Source organism: Cornus florida, unplaced genomic scaffold (assembly GCF_030987335.1).
Source record: "Cornus florida cultivar Cherokee Brave unplaced genomic scaffold, ASM3098733v1 CherokeeBrave_3.0.0_Hap2_Chr05, whole genome shotgun sequence".
Classification (NCBI taxonomy): domain Eukaryota; kingdom Viridiplantae; phylum Streptophyta; class Magnoliopsida; order Cornales; family Cornaceae; genus Cornus; species Cornus florida.
In genome coordinates this window covers 102,360,932-102,374,228 of record NW_026775575.1, presented here as the reverse complement: position 1 = coordinate 102,374,228, position 13,297 = coordinate 102,360,932, and the positions used below count along the sequence as shown (strand labels likewise).

General features: G+C 34.5%; 2 protein-coding genes across 3 annotated transcripts; one reads left to right on the top strand and one right to left on the bottom strand.

Moving 5' to 3' along the window:
- Window positions 1–3,732: 3,732 nt before the first annotated feature.
- LOC132308063 (acyl-CoA-binding protein-like) lies at window positions 3,733–6,039 on the top strand. Its single transcript, XM_059806028.1, has 4 exons — window positions 3,733–3,923; window positions 5,361–5,478; window positions 5,601–5,663; window positions 5,800–6,039. The coding sequence occupies exons 1-4, from the start codon at window positions 3,912–3,914 to the stop codon at window positions 5,880–5,882; spliced, it is 276 nt and encodes a 91-aa protein (XP_059662011.1). The 5' UTR covers window positions 3,733–3,911; the 3' UTR covers window positions 5,883–6,039.
- A 1,955-nt stretch (window positions 6,040–7,994) lies between these two features.
- On the bottom strand, window positions 7,995–13,045 carry LOC132308062 (uncharacterized). Of its 2 annotated transcripts, none has more exons than XM_059806027.1 (4): window positions 12,219–13,045; window positions 10,550–10,605; window positions 10,264–10,456; window positions 7,995–8,789 (listed from the first exon to the last, which is right to left on the bottom strand). In XM_059806027.1, exons 1-4 carry the CDS (start codon window positions 13,020–13,022, stop codon window positions 8,439–8,441), a joined length of 1,404 nt encoding a protein of 467 aa, XP_059662010.1. In that variant the 5' UTR covers window positions 13,023–13,045; the 3' UTR covers window positions 7,995–8,438. The 2 variants fall into 2 exon arrangements, with proteins under 2 accessions (XP_059662010.1, XP_059662009.1); XM_059806026.1 differs by having other exon boundaries at window positions 8,000–8,792; window positions 12,219–13,040.
- Between the last annotated feature and the right edge of the window lie 252 nt (window positions 13,046–13,297).

Sequence of the window (13,297 nt, the reverse complement as noted above, 5' to 3'; positions counted from 1 at the left end):
TATTTTATTTATTTCATCAATTATTGGATTTTATGGATGATTTAATTACTTACTATTATTTAACAATTTAAATGGATGAATATTGGCATTAAACTAATTTAATTAATTAATTAGATTTAAATAGTTTAATTACGTCCTGGAGGTTAAAACAATCTATTTGAGATGCATGTTAATTTGTTATATTAAATGCAAGTTATTTAGAGTTATTATTTTGCTTAAGTATATGCAATATGTGATTTTTATCATATTATTTTGGATTATTTAGTGTACTGCTTTATCTGTTGCATCATGTATTGGATTGTGTGGTTTGATGCACCGGTATTGGACGGTGGCATTCTAGGGACGGATTAACCAACGAAGTTAAGTCCTACCTATTTTTGTATAAGGGAATGGATTAACTAAAATGTTAAATCCTCCTTATATTCAAGTCAGGTCATTTGAACAAGTTGAATGACTTATAGAGGATTACTTATAGAGGATTAATGTTAGAAGATTATTTTTATTGGATATAATGGTTACTGGATTATATATATATATATGATTATGTTGCCACGATATGGGCTTGAGTCTTAGGATCATGGTTTGGGTGCGTATATTGCCTAGGATGGATAACTGAATATAGTAGACATTTGGGTGTCCTGGTAGGTCTAGGTACTCATGCCCACTTTATGTGCGATTTGCATGTTGCCTTTTATTCAGGTTGAGACTAACCTATAGTCCAGTGAGCGTCCTATAATGTGTATCTGTATATGTATATAGACTACTAGCTATTGTTGGATTGACTAGGATGTATACGTGTATCGGATCTCTGCTTAGACTGTAGTAGAGTAGAACTTATTTGCGGGCCTAACCCACCATTAATTTTCAGGTATTCGTCAGCAGTAGGGATTGTTCGTGCTGAGCAGGGATCGTCTACTTTATTCTTCCGGATTGTTTATATAGGAGTTTCTTTTATGATTCAGTATCTAGTTGTAGACAGTTGTTTACTATTGATTTTTTGTTTGAGAATTTCTAGTGGTCCACACAGTATAGATACCCAAGTTGTATTATTGGAGGATTAATTGTATCTGAATAATTTATTATTTAATATAATTCTATTATGTGGTTTTAATTAATGGATTATTATTTTAGTTTTCTTTCAGAAATTTATTTATTCTTTTTTTTTTTTTTAATCTATTTTGTACTTTGTGTTCGATTATTACCAATTTATTTTTTATATTCTCGGGTATTTGGGTGTGGGCCTGGCTAACTCGCATCCGAAAATCCGGGGGTATTACACGCAGCGGCTGGTATCGCGCCTAATTCCTTGTCGTCGATGAGATCGCAAGCAATTGATGAGACACGCTAGCTTTCTGCCGGATGGTGTGTGGGTGGTAGTGATAGGAGGGTGTAATAAGGAGGGCTATAATGGTCATTTAAGTTACATGATATTTTGGAATAAACAGGATTAAAAAATTAGGGGCAAAGTTGTCTTTTCTCATGTTTTAAATAGAAAATTGTGACGGAAAAGTAAAATTAGACCTAAGTGATAGTTATTTTCGAAAGATGTTTAAGAGTGATATTTAGCCAAACCTGAGGGGGTGTTAGTGAAACTAACCCAACAATTTAACTCATTTTTTTTCATATATATAATGACACCGATTTTGAATCCAAACGTAGCCTAAAAAAGTATGAATGTTTAGTTATCCATTCAATATTTTATTAATTTTTAATGCAAAATATTAGAATAATTAAGTGACCGAATTGCCCTTCTTCTCTCTCTACGTATTTATATAAGGATATAAATATATAAGACAAACCTTCTTCACTATTGCCACCGCCAACGGCAAACTAACCTCTCTCTCGCTTTCTGCGGTACGATTCTGTAGTAGGATTTTGTGTTGTTTTCATAATTTTAAAGGGTAAAGTGCAATAAACCCCCACCAACTACAAATAACCCCTTCCAACTATGTGATTTGTTAAGTTTTAGGACAAAGAAGGTATTTCTGGTACACTTTCATCACCGAAAATTTGTAAAGACCTTTTTACCCTTTGCATAACAAATTGCTCTCTAATAATGAGGTATTGTTATAAAATTGGCTAAATAACTAAAATTTTGACATCTATACAACCTTATCGCAACAAACCAATGATATTCGACAACACGGGACAATTATCACCTCCCACAACACTCGTCAATTTCTTGACGTGAAGGGAAAAAAAAAATTAGAGAAAAAAGAATTCAGAAAAAGGTATATGTAGTGGGAGGGAGAGAGGAAAGGAGAGAGACGCTCAGCATGGTGAACAATTTTTTTTTCTCTTTTATATTAGGATTTTGGAATGAGTAAAAAGGCATGTTTCAATGCAAGAATTTAGGCATCCATAATTCCTTTTTTACTTTGACAGATCCAATTCATCATCATCCAAAGTTCCAAACCCAGTTTCAGACTTTTTTTTTTCTCGGTAAATGAACCAATTTCAGACTTCCAACACTCAAACTTCAGATTTTATAATTCAATTTTCAATTGTTCACTTCAACTGTGATTCTTGTTGTGGGCATATAAGTATTGGCGTCGTCTACTGCTACTTCTCTCCAGTCTCCGGCTATTTCTTCGTATGCAAATCAATAAAAAAAATGCGAACTCTGTGATCAGACCGATCGCAATTTCCTCGAAAAGGAACCGAAGATTTTGCAGCTCCTGAGTGCAAACCCTAACATTCTCCAAATCAACGAGGGCAAGAACTACCTCCACGTCGTCACTAATCTCTGCAATTCCTCTAATCTCTACGATCGTATGCAATTCCTCCGACGTCTACCATTGTATCTCAAAGCACACATTCTTTCGCAAAATTGAACGATATAAATGTGTGTGTGTATGTATATATATAGGCAGAATGAGATATAGAGAGAATTGGTTCGAGCAACAAATTTAGGAAGATGAAGATAGAGACCTTAGGGTGTGTTTGGATGGGTATTGGGTTGAATAATAATAGAAGTGCACTATGGTCTTTTTACTTTTCATAAAAGCTATATGGTCATTTAATTAAATTTGGTTTATCACGTGACTGGCCAGTCATCGGATTGGGCAAATTGCAACCAAAGGGCTAAGTTCAAGTGGGTTTTATGCTACTTTAGTAGTCTAAGAGGGGTACTTTGCTAAAAGGGATATAATTAAGGGGGGTTTATTGCACTTTACCCTATTTTAAATTTTTTCTTATTTTGTATAATTTTCAACAGCTTTCTTATTTTAATTAAGAAGTGTTTATTGCACTTTACCCTATTGCCATCGACAGGATTGGAAGAGCACCTTCTAGTTCAACATTCAGTGTTGTTAATGCGTGATATGATCATTCGTATTGTCTCAACCATATTGGGATGACCCGACAAAAGGAAAAACACAGCTTTAGAGAATTATTTTGGTAGTTAGAAGGTTAAATTAATAATTTTAGTATTTTAATAGGAAAAATCCCTAATTCAAACTGACACTTTTGTTATTTTATCATAAGTGTAATTTGCCAAACAATAAAAGAGATTAGTGCATATTGTCAAAACCTTGAGAGGTAAGTGTAATTTATTCATTAAAATTTTAAGCAATAATTATAAATTAAGAATTATATTTTTATGAAATTTAAGTATTCAACATTTTTAATTCTATAAACATATTTAATTTATTATAATTAAATACTAACTTCCGTTATCAAACGGGCACCGTACTCAACACTGTGCGTGGAGCAAGTCGAAATTCATCCACCGTACTCAACATTCTGTAAATCTCTTGTTTAAATCTTTCTCTCATATTTACGTGCACACAAATAAATAAATATATATATATATATAGCCACCACCAGCACAACTCATCGGCACACTTGCGTGTGGTATATAGATTGAAGCAGGTCAGAAAAAATCTGAGAGCTTCAAAGAAAGAAAAAAAATGGGTTTGAAGGTATGAGTAGTTATTTCATCTATTTTATAATCGAACGGTTCACTTTTCAATATCTTGTGATTTCTTCATTTCCTGTTCTATTTGTTTCGGTAAATTTGTCTCCATGTGTTTTGATTGGATTTTACATGTTGTTTCTATATATGTGTGGTTTTGTTTGGCTTTGGATTTGAACTAAATAGTGCTGTTTTATCGTCCTTTTGGTTCAGATTTAGTGATTTTTCGTTGGAAATTAGTTCACATCTAGATAATGAAGTACTAGGAAATGGGGGTTTTGTTTTCGATCTCTTAGGTTTTGGTTTCGTCTAACATTGTGATATATAGTTGAATCTGTGGACAGAACTATATGATTCTACTTTGTATTTTATACAGATCTGTTCGTTCATGTTTTGATTGATGTTAATTTTAAGCTTCATTGTTTTCTTCAATTTAATTTGTTTAAATGAAAGGTTCTCTTATAAATATGTTTGAATTTAATCTGGGAAGATATTATTTTTAGGAAAAATAATAATTATTATGTTCCTTCATTTTCTGGCTGTTTGGGAGGCTGTAACATTTTTTTTTCCTGAACATAGTTGTACTCGTGTTAATTGTTTCCAAGTATTGGAAGGTGCAAGGCTTAATACATAATTTGATTCTCCCTTATGAAGTAAATAAATCACCTTTGCTCAATTCCCAAATTTTATTTTTATACATGTTGTTCACAATTCATACCAAAAATTAGAATTAAAAAAGCAAACCCAAAGACACCATATTTTAGGTGGCGTAGATATGTTTTGTCCCACATGGGATGTAAACTAGTTGATCTTAGGGTTGATAAATGAGTGCAGGGAACCCCACAAATCACTAGTAGTTTTGCGTATGGAACAGGTCCGTCGACCATCGTTACTTTAATCTTTGAATCAAGTGAACCCTGAACCCCCTAAGTGACTAGTCCTTTTGGAAGGGAGAAATGGCAGGGATGAAATTCAAGTAAGGAACACAAATCAGATCAGAACTTTTATCTCACTTGTTTAGAAAAGAAATAATGTGGTAAACGCGAGAGAGAAAGTATATAGAAAAATATCCTAAGGTAATGGTGGAAATTTTTCCTGAAGTGGAACTGAGGGAATTATGTGGTTTTAAATTTGAACCATTCGGATCCATAACTTAATGTCCATTCCTCATCTCACAGTGAGGATCGGACATTCCTACTTTTTATGAGAAATTGAGAATGGCCACTCTCATGGAATAGATATTCTAGCTTTCGAATGCCTTCTCCAAATAATAGAAAAGGAATGGATAAGGGTAATGGAAATTTCATTCCACTGCATTAACCGTATGTGACTGAAGGTGCGACACAGATGCCCTGTATACAACTATGGCAAGCATTTTAGTTCCCAAGTTTTCATACATGCCAATAAAAATTAAGATCAGACTTGAACTTTTTGGGGCCTACAGGAAGAATTCGAGGAGTATGCTGAGAAAGCCAAGACCCTGCCCGAGAATACTTCCAACGAAAACAAGCTTAGTCTGTATGCACTCTACAAGCAAGCCACGGTTGGACCGGTGAATACCGGTTAGTATTGTGTTCCCATTGAATACACTTGAATAAAGAGCATATTATTATTGCTTTTAGGGTTGCTTGTTTTCTCTCAAATGCAATTCGGCCTTATCTTGCTAATTGTATCCAATCTGCAGACCGTCCTGGCTTTTTCAACATGAGGGAAAGGGTTAAGTGGGATGCATGGAAGGCTGTTGAAGGTATTGGGATATATATATATATATATAGTTTTAAAATGCTTTCTTATCTGAGCTATGAGGACGGTATAGCAAATTTTGATTTCGTATATATTTTTGTTTGAATGGCTGCTCACTATAATTACCATACGTATGGCAGGGAAATCCAAGGAGGAAGCAATGAGTGATTATATCACTAAGGTGAAACAGTTGCAGGAAGAAGCTGCTACTGCTTCTGCTTGATTTTATGTAACTGTGCATTTCTTCCTAAATCTTGTGTAGGAAGAAAATATGAAAAAATACTAGTAATAATAAACATTAGGAGCTTCCGTACTGGTACTGTATCTGTGTTGAATTTCTATGTTATTGAATCAGATGTATTGGGTCCTTTAATTGCGTATGATCATACCAAATGGAATTGGAGTAACATGCTGGCTGCGGCGCTGTGTGTGTGTTTGTGTGTGAATTGGAAATTTGGGGATGGCAAAACCTAAAAAGTGGAAGTGATGATGTGTTTTATGGTTTTCAAAATTTCTGAAAACATTCTTCAAGTTATCAACGTGAACATGTTCTTTTTTCACATACCAATGTTAACCAATGCATCAAATTGTACAAACCTTCAACTTTTTCATTGACACTTTGTGGTTACTTTTACTTGGTGTGTATTAATATAAGTTGGTTACTTTTTTAATAATGACACTCCTTTTCAAAAATTGCAGCCCAACAATCCCCAAAAAAGGTATAAAAAGACAATATTACGCTTCAATATTTAATCCATTAAAACAGTAAAATATTAGAATTCTAAAAGGACTTTTTTGCCCTTCTAACCTTACCCATTCATTTCTATTTAGAATGGTTTCGAGTACCAAATTACCAATCAAATTGGTGGTTTTGCTTCAACTACTGTTAATAATCTATTGACAATCCTCCTTTGTCTTCCATTTTCGCAAACGTGAAAGGAAGAGGTTTCTTTCCCACTTGATTTTGGGTTCCCAATTACTTTCACAGTACTTGGTTTATACGAAACCATATATTAAAAATTGAGCAATCTTACATGTGACTGTAATCTCTGCAATATTTTTGCTTGCCTTTGTTTTTCTTTTTTAATTATTTCAATTTCTTTTTCTATGGAATATTTAGCACTTGGTTTCGAACACACCTCGTGTGGATAAATATTTACTGAGTAGCATTTAATATGCAAATGATGCTGCATAGGAGAGCTAGTTGAGGATTACAGATAAGAACTGTTCATTCTTAGAATTGGCATGGGAATAAGGTGATGTTGGAGTGCGTGAGAGATGGTGAGACCCCTCAAACCAATACATACATATATAAATCTCGGTTTACAATTCAAGAAAGAAATTGTGAAGAAGAAATATTTTACATGGCCATAGAAAACCTCATCTTTACCTTTACAACATTGCAGGACTCTAGGAAAATTATATTTTGGTGACAAAAATTAAACATAATTACTTTATAGTGACCTTAAAATCAAGAAAAGATGAATAGTAACCAATATTGAACCTTAATTGATATTAAGTGACCATTTAAGGATAATTTGATCAAAAATATTTAAATATTTGATAAACATTTTAAAAATAAATTTTAGATGACAAAATTGTCATCCAATACAAATAATAACTCATTAAATTCATCTCCTACTCTCTCTCTTGTCCAACGTTTTTCTTTTTCCTTTTTAGTATCCAATTTAGCAATTTAAAAAATTAGGGTTTCTTTATGAACATTCTCTTTCCCAAGCCTCTCCACCATAATTGCAAAACATAATATTTACAGTGACAAATCAATAATAGAATTCCATCCCAAAATGTTCTTTATATAATATTTATAGGGGCGGTCCTTCTCAAATTGTTGCTTTAATATATTATCTTTCTTTGTTAGTCAATTTAAGTAAGTATTTATTTAGCTTAATATACATGATAAGTTTGTCCACTTACATAATAATATATTATACAAGGTTATTTAAGTAATAAACTATCAAATGGTCACTTATTAATAATTAAATTTTAGATTTGGTGACTATTCACCTTTTCTTGACTTTATGGTCACTTTACACCAATTATGTTTAATTTTGACCACCAAAATATAATTTTCCCTACTAATTTTTACATTTACAACATTGCAGGTATTTAAAAATAAAAATAAAAATAAAAACATTGCAAGTATTTATATCTCCATGCTGATTTTTCTATATAAATCTTGCACAATCAATTAAATTATGTGAGCATTTGTTGTCGGTTGAGTTGTTGGCACTGCAATTGAGGCAATGTAATTCATTTAATAGGTCAATTAATAAGTCAAAAGGTAACAGTGTCAATTCACCATGTGTCGTATGGCTGAATTTATTTACTAACTTTATCAAACTTAGAGGATTTCATTGTTAAAAAAAAACCTAACTTATATCAATATGACAAACCTCTGGGGCGTCAGAGTAATTTACCACATTGTTTTTCATATTGCTTCTTGTGACAACAACTCCATTAGAAACCAGTAAATGCTTGCATCACCCGCAAATTAAAAAAGCTACACATTCTGAGCAGCTTTGCAAACCCAACCTTTTGGTTCTGGACTCACAACCTACCTTTCTTCCTAGCGTGATCACTAACTCCTTATGATTTACTTTTTCTTTCATGATGTCTCCATTCTACAATAAAACTATTTCATATATGCAGTCCACTTCAATGGCATTGATCATTGGATCACCAAAAGAGGAAATATATATATATATATATATATATATATATTTGTTAGGTCAAGATTCGAGAATATCAGTGGATATTTCTATTGAACAAAAGGATATCTAGAAATATAGTAGTCCCTTACACGCGAAGCACCATCTCTGGCCAGAATCCCTTCGAGATCTCCAATAATTCTGGCCAACCATATTTCCAAGTTTCTCTGGATTTCTTTGAAGTTGTTTCTAATGGAGTCCAAGGACCGCCTAGTGGCCAGCTTGGCCTGGCCTTCCAGCTCATCACCAAAATAGCTCTTCCCTGTCTCAGCTTGTAATGACATAAGCTTCTGTCCGGTTTCAGATGCTCGCTGCTGGAATCGAAATGCCTCAAGCAAAAACTCTGTTTGTCTTTGTGTACGGAACTCTGTACTGAGGGTAGGTTCGCATGGATCACTTTCCTGCTGCGATAAATCGATAAAAATAAAAAATAAAAAATAAAAAATAAAAAAAATAAAAGAAGAAGAAGAAGAAGCAAAAATCAGCAACATAACTCATTGTAGATCAATAATAGCATCACAAATTGAATGTCCAAAAAATGGGGAAAATAAACGGGATGTACATGTATATCCATGTGTTTATGTGCTTGTGTGTGTGTGAGAGAGAGAGAATTGCAACTGACGACCAATTTCAAACCCACTTGAAAATATACTACAAGGATACCTAAATCATAAATCATTGAAAAGGAGATTGAGGGAAGTTTTGAGTATTGAGTTTGTAAATGCATGTGGGGTCCACTTCATAAATGAATCTTCTCACATTTAGTTGTTACTTATTATCAACCTTTGGGTGGAGTATAGAAGATTTATTCTCTATTACTACAGTAGCTTCAAATCCGTGCAAGATACATTGCACAAGCAACCAACAATAAATTCCATCCACAAGCAGCCGGAGGTGATACAAAATTTTAAAAAATTAAACATTTATGAAAACATAATATGTTCAATCTGTGTGGTTTTAACATTTTCATATATATGCCCTTGTTGCCTCAACATCTGTAGAAGATACATTGCACAAACCAACAATAAATTCCAACCACCCAAACCAACAATAAATTCCAGCCACCTGGACCGAGAAGCAGCCCGGGTAGTACAAAACAGACAATTTCAACATTAATGAAGAAATAATGTGTTCACACCGTCTTAAAATGGCCATATGCTTTTATAAATCAATCAATAGAATTGAGTTCAGAATAGAAGAAAGAGGTACGTCTTCATCACTAAGAAGGTTACCTGAGACTAAACAAGTAAACCTTCCTGACGTATAAACTAAATTAAAAGATATCCTGAATCGTTCATAATGACAAGAATAACCAATGCCTTACTGTTATCAATTAAATTTAACATTCTTAGAATTCCTGCAATTTGAATCTACTAGATTCAGCTCAATAGCAGTCCGTTATCATGTGGCTGCCATGGTGGGACATCTGATCCATCAATGAAACTCACGTGGGATTTGGAATTTTATATGAATGCGACCTCCTTCATGGTATGGTTTCTGGTATCATGCCCAATTTTAAACCAGTCTTGACAGAATTGGTTCATGAGTGACCAGGAGAGACAATATGTCATTTCAGCAGCATTGTCATTGAATAATATTCTACATCTTTAATTCGATTGGCAGGATTTCTTATAGGATGGCAACTTTTCAGTATGCAAGACTATGGTGTTCCATGTAATAATTTTACATATTCTGCCACATTCCATGTTAATCTTCTTCAACAACTAAATAGCTGCCATGCATATTTGAGTAACGAATTTTCTTTTCATAACATGCTCAAGCAGATTATATGGTTCTAAACTTCTAATAGAAGATTAAACAAAATATAGTATGATATATAATAGTATATAAGCATTATAAGTTGTTATGTATTACCATTCTTCTGCATAGATCATCAATCTTCCCTGAAAGAGCTTGATACCTCTTTGCTTGCTTTCTCATCAGTGATGGTAACTTTGATAGGTCACTTTTACCAACTGTTTCCAAATTCAGCAGTTCCTGTTCAAGTAACTTTAGTTTAGAGGAAACTCCAGTTGCTTCGCCATCTACCTTCCAAGGGGACTCCCTTCTGTGCAAGAAAAATTTGTCCTTCATTAGTTCGACTTCAAATACACGTCATACACACTTGCAAAAGGATCTGTGTCCAGACTGTAGAACTTACCTTGCTACAAAGTGCTTCAAATGATATGGTGATTCAAGGGATTCATACTGTACATCCTGCAAGAACAAGAATTTGACATCAACAAACACTGGAAATATTTTCACCTGTTGAGCCTTTAAGCGATTTTTACAGTCTTTTATAAATTCCAAAAGTCAAAAGCCCCACCAAGTTGGTCATGAAAGGCAAGGGAAAGAGTAGGGAATGTCTAATGGTGTCCTAATGAAAAGATTGGTTAAGTGGAACACTAATCAATTTTCGTATCATATTTTTAGTGCTGATATATGGCAAATTTTATATTCTAAACAGCAATGCAATCAGATAACGGCACAGCATAATTTTTTTGTAGTGGACTTGTGTTTGAATGCCCTATAGATATACATGTCTTTTCCAATGTACAAATCCGGAGCCATTGCATTATGAGCAAATAAAAGAAACCATTTAGCAAGTTTCTTAGGATGACAAGTTTTACATCCCACAAAAAAATAATAATAACAAATAAATAAATAAAATAAAAAGAAACAGAAAAACAAAACCGTCATGAAAAAGTAGCAACAGGAAAACTGAAAGCAGAGAGGAAAAAAACAAACATCCATTCATGGCGGTAGATGATTTCTGAAACAAGTTGACATTGTAAATCAACTGGATAGTGATAATATTAGACTCTGGAGTAACTATGAAGTAAATTCAAATCTCATTTAATTCTGAAGAACTGAAAGAATCTAAAATTGGGTGGTATCATCACCAAGCAAGTAGGGCATTAAAGAATTCTTGTCTTCACAAGGTTTTGAAATAAGTTGAAACACAATGTGTGTCCAAAAATGACAAAAGTTGTGGTTGGAAGAAAGAGATGTCTAACAGTGTCCCTTAATAAGGGTGGTCCAGCCAAATGATGAAGTACAAAGGTAAGGTAAAACATACTGAAAGTAAGAGTGATATATGTGTGTGTGTGTGTGTGTATATATATATAAATATATATATAACTTATGGGGAGTATAGACACAAACCTTGAGTAATGAGTGGTCACAAAGAAGATAAAAATATCTTTAAATTATAGATATATGAATAAAGACAAATTTCCAGTTAGGGAAGGACAGAGGATCAGATGAATTGGGAGTTACAATATGGACTCTGATAGAAAGATTATTAATGAATAGGTAAGTACAAGATTTTGAAATTCATAGACAATAAATCCTTCTGGATTGATGGTCCAAGAGATTATTTGTAACAAGAAAAATTCCTACTATACATATTACAAAGATTTTTTGAAAATCAATGGCATAGACAATCATTTTCCGGCAACCGGAGTTTAGTTTGAATTTTAGAATTGAGTATATATCTACTGATGATTGTCAATTCTTTAATAGTGTTTCTCTTTGAACTATTCAACTTGAAATCTGGAAAAGACCTACATTTTTTCTAGCAAAATAAAACACCCATTTAATAGCTGATAAAGTATGACCCAATAACGCAACCCTTAAAGTACCCTAACAAGCCAAAACAATGAGTAGAACAAAAGAAGGTTCATGTTTCTCTTCTCTTCTCAGCAACCAAACAAAAGAAAATTTTCTTTTCTCCAGAGATTTTTCACAATGTGCAGAACTGTACTAATTCAGTGAGTATATCAAATTTTCGTTTAAAAAAAGAAAGGAGTGTAAAAATTGAATCGAACCTGCCAGATACTAGCTCTCTCAGTCCAAAACTTGGAAGAAGAATTTAAGAACTCAGAACTGAACCCATTGCTCTGTCCATACACACTACCAATTTGGTCCACATTGTAGTCCCCTCTCCCAGGAAAACACTCCTCCGCCACCGGATCCAAACCCTCCGAAACCCTAATTTTCCCATACCCAGAAACCCCCTCCGAACAACACTCGCCGCCACAACCACCACCACCATCCCCCTCAGACGAATCTTGAAACTCCGACTTCCTCGCCATGAAATTCAAAAGCTCGTCCCTCTCGACGACCTCTCGCCTCAGCTCCTCCACATTGGCCTTCAATTCAGCCTCCACCTTCTCTAACTCCTCAATCTTCGCCCTCAGATGCGCGATCTCCTCCGAGGCGGCGTCGATCTGCTGCAACAGCCGCTTCTCCTCCTGCTGCCACGCGTGGCGGTGGCTCGCGAAGATCTCGACGACGCGCGCGTTGGCCTTGGAGTCCTCTTTCCGGCGTGAGTGAAGCTGCCTGAGCTGGTCATCGGCTTGGGTGAGCTTGAGAGAGAGGTCTCTGTTGCGAGATTGAAGTGCCGAGACCAAAGAGATGGAAGATTTTGGAATGAACCCAAGAAAAATTGTGAAGCTGAGACCCAAGTAGGAGGATAGAAGCTTCAGCTCATCGGAGGGTGGTAGTGGTTGTTGTATGGTTGCGGTGGTGGTGGTGGTGGTGGTGGTGGGTGGTTGTTCTTGTTCATTTGCTAGTGCCGCCATAACTGAGACACTGCAAGTATGGGAAACTGTGAGCAAAGTGCATAACATGTAACTATGATATATACAGTACTTATATGGTTGTATGTGTGTGCAGAGGTTTGGACAACTTTTGAATGTGTGATTTTTTGTAACTTTCTGCGCTGCTTTTTACCGGGGTGTGTTGTGTTTTTTACAAAAATAGCCTTTGCATGAATTTTAAATTACTGGAATTAACGATACGAATCAAACAGATGTAGCAGAGTGATTTGTAAACTTCAATAAAAGAAAACCTTTTCAGATTTTTTTTTTCTTTTTTTCCCGGAAACTTTTCAGATTTAGGACCT

Excerpts from the sequence above, each read along its gene's own strand:
- LOC132308063 (XM_059806028.1), top strand. Across the intron at positions 5,479-5,600 it reads GGTTGGACCGGTGAATACCG|ACCGTCCTGGCTTTTTCAAC; the intron begins GTTAGTATTGTG and ends TCCAATCTGCAG. Across the intron at positions 5,664-5,799 it reads TGCATGGAAGGCTGTTGAAG|GGAAATCCAAGGAGGAAGCA; the intron begins GTATTGGGATAT and ends TACGTATGGCAG.
- LOC132308062 (XM_059806026.1), bottom strand. The coding sequence starts at position 13,022 with ATGTTATGCACTTTGCTCACAGTTTCCCATACTTGCAGTGTCTCAGTT. Across the intron at positions 10,606-12,218 it reads AGAGAGCTAGTATCTGGCAG|GATGTACAGTATGAATCCCT; the intron begins GTTCGATTCAAT and ends TTGTTCTTGCAG. Across the intron at positions 8,793-10,263 it reads ATGATCTATGCAGAAGAATG|CAGGAAAGTGATCCATGCGA; the intron begins GTAATACATAAC and ends GATTTATCGCAG.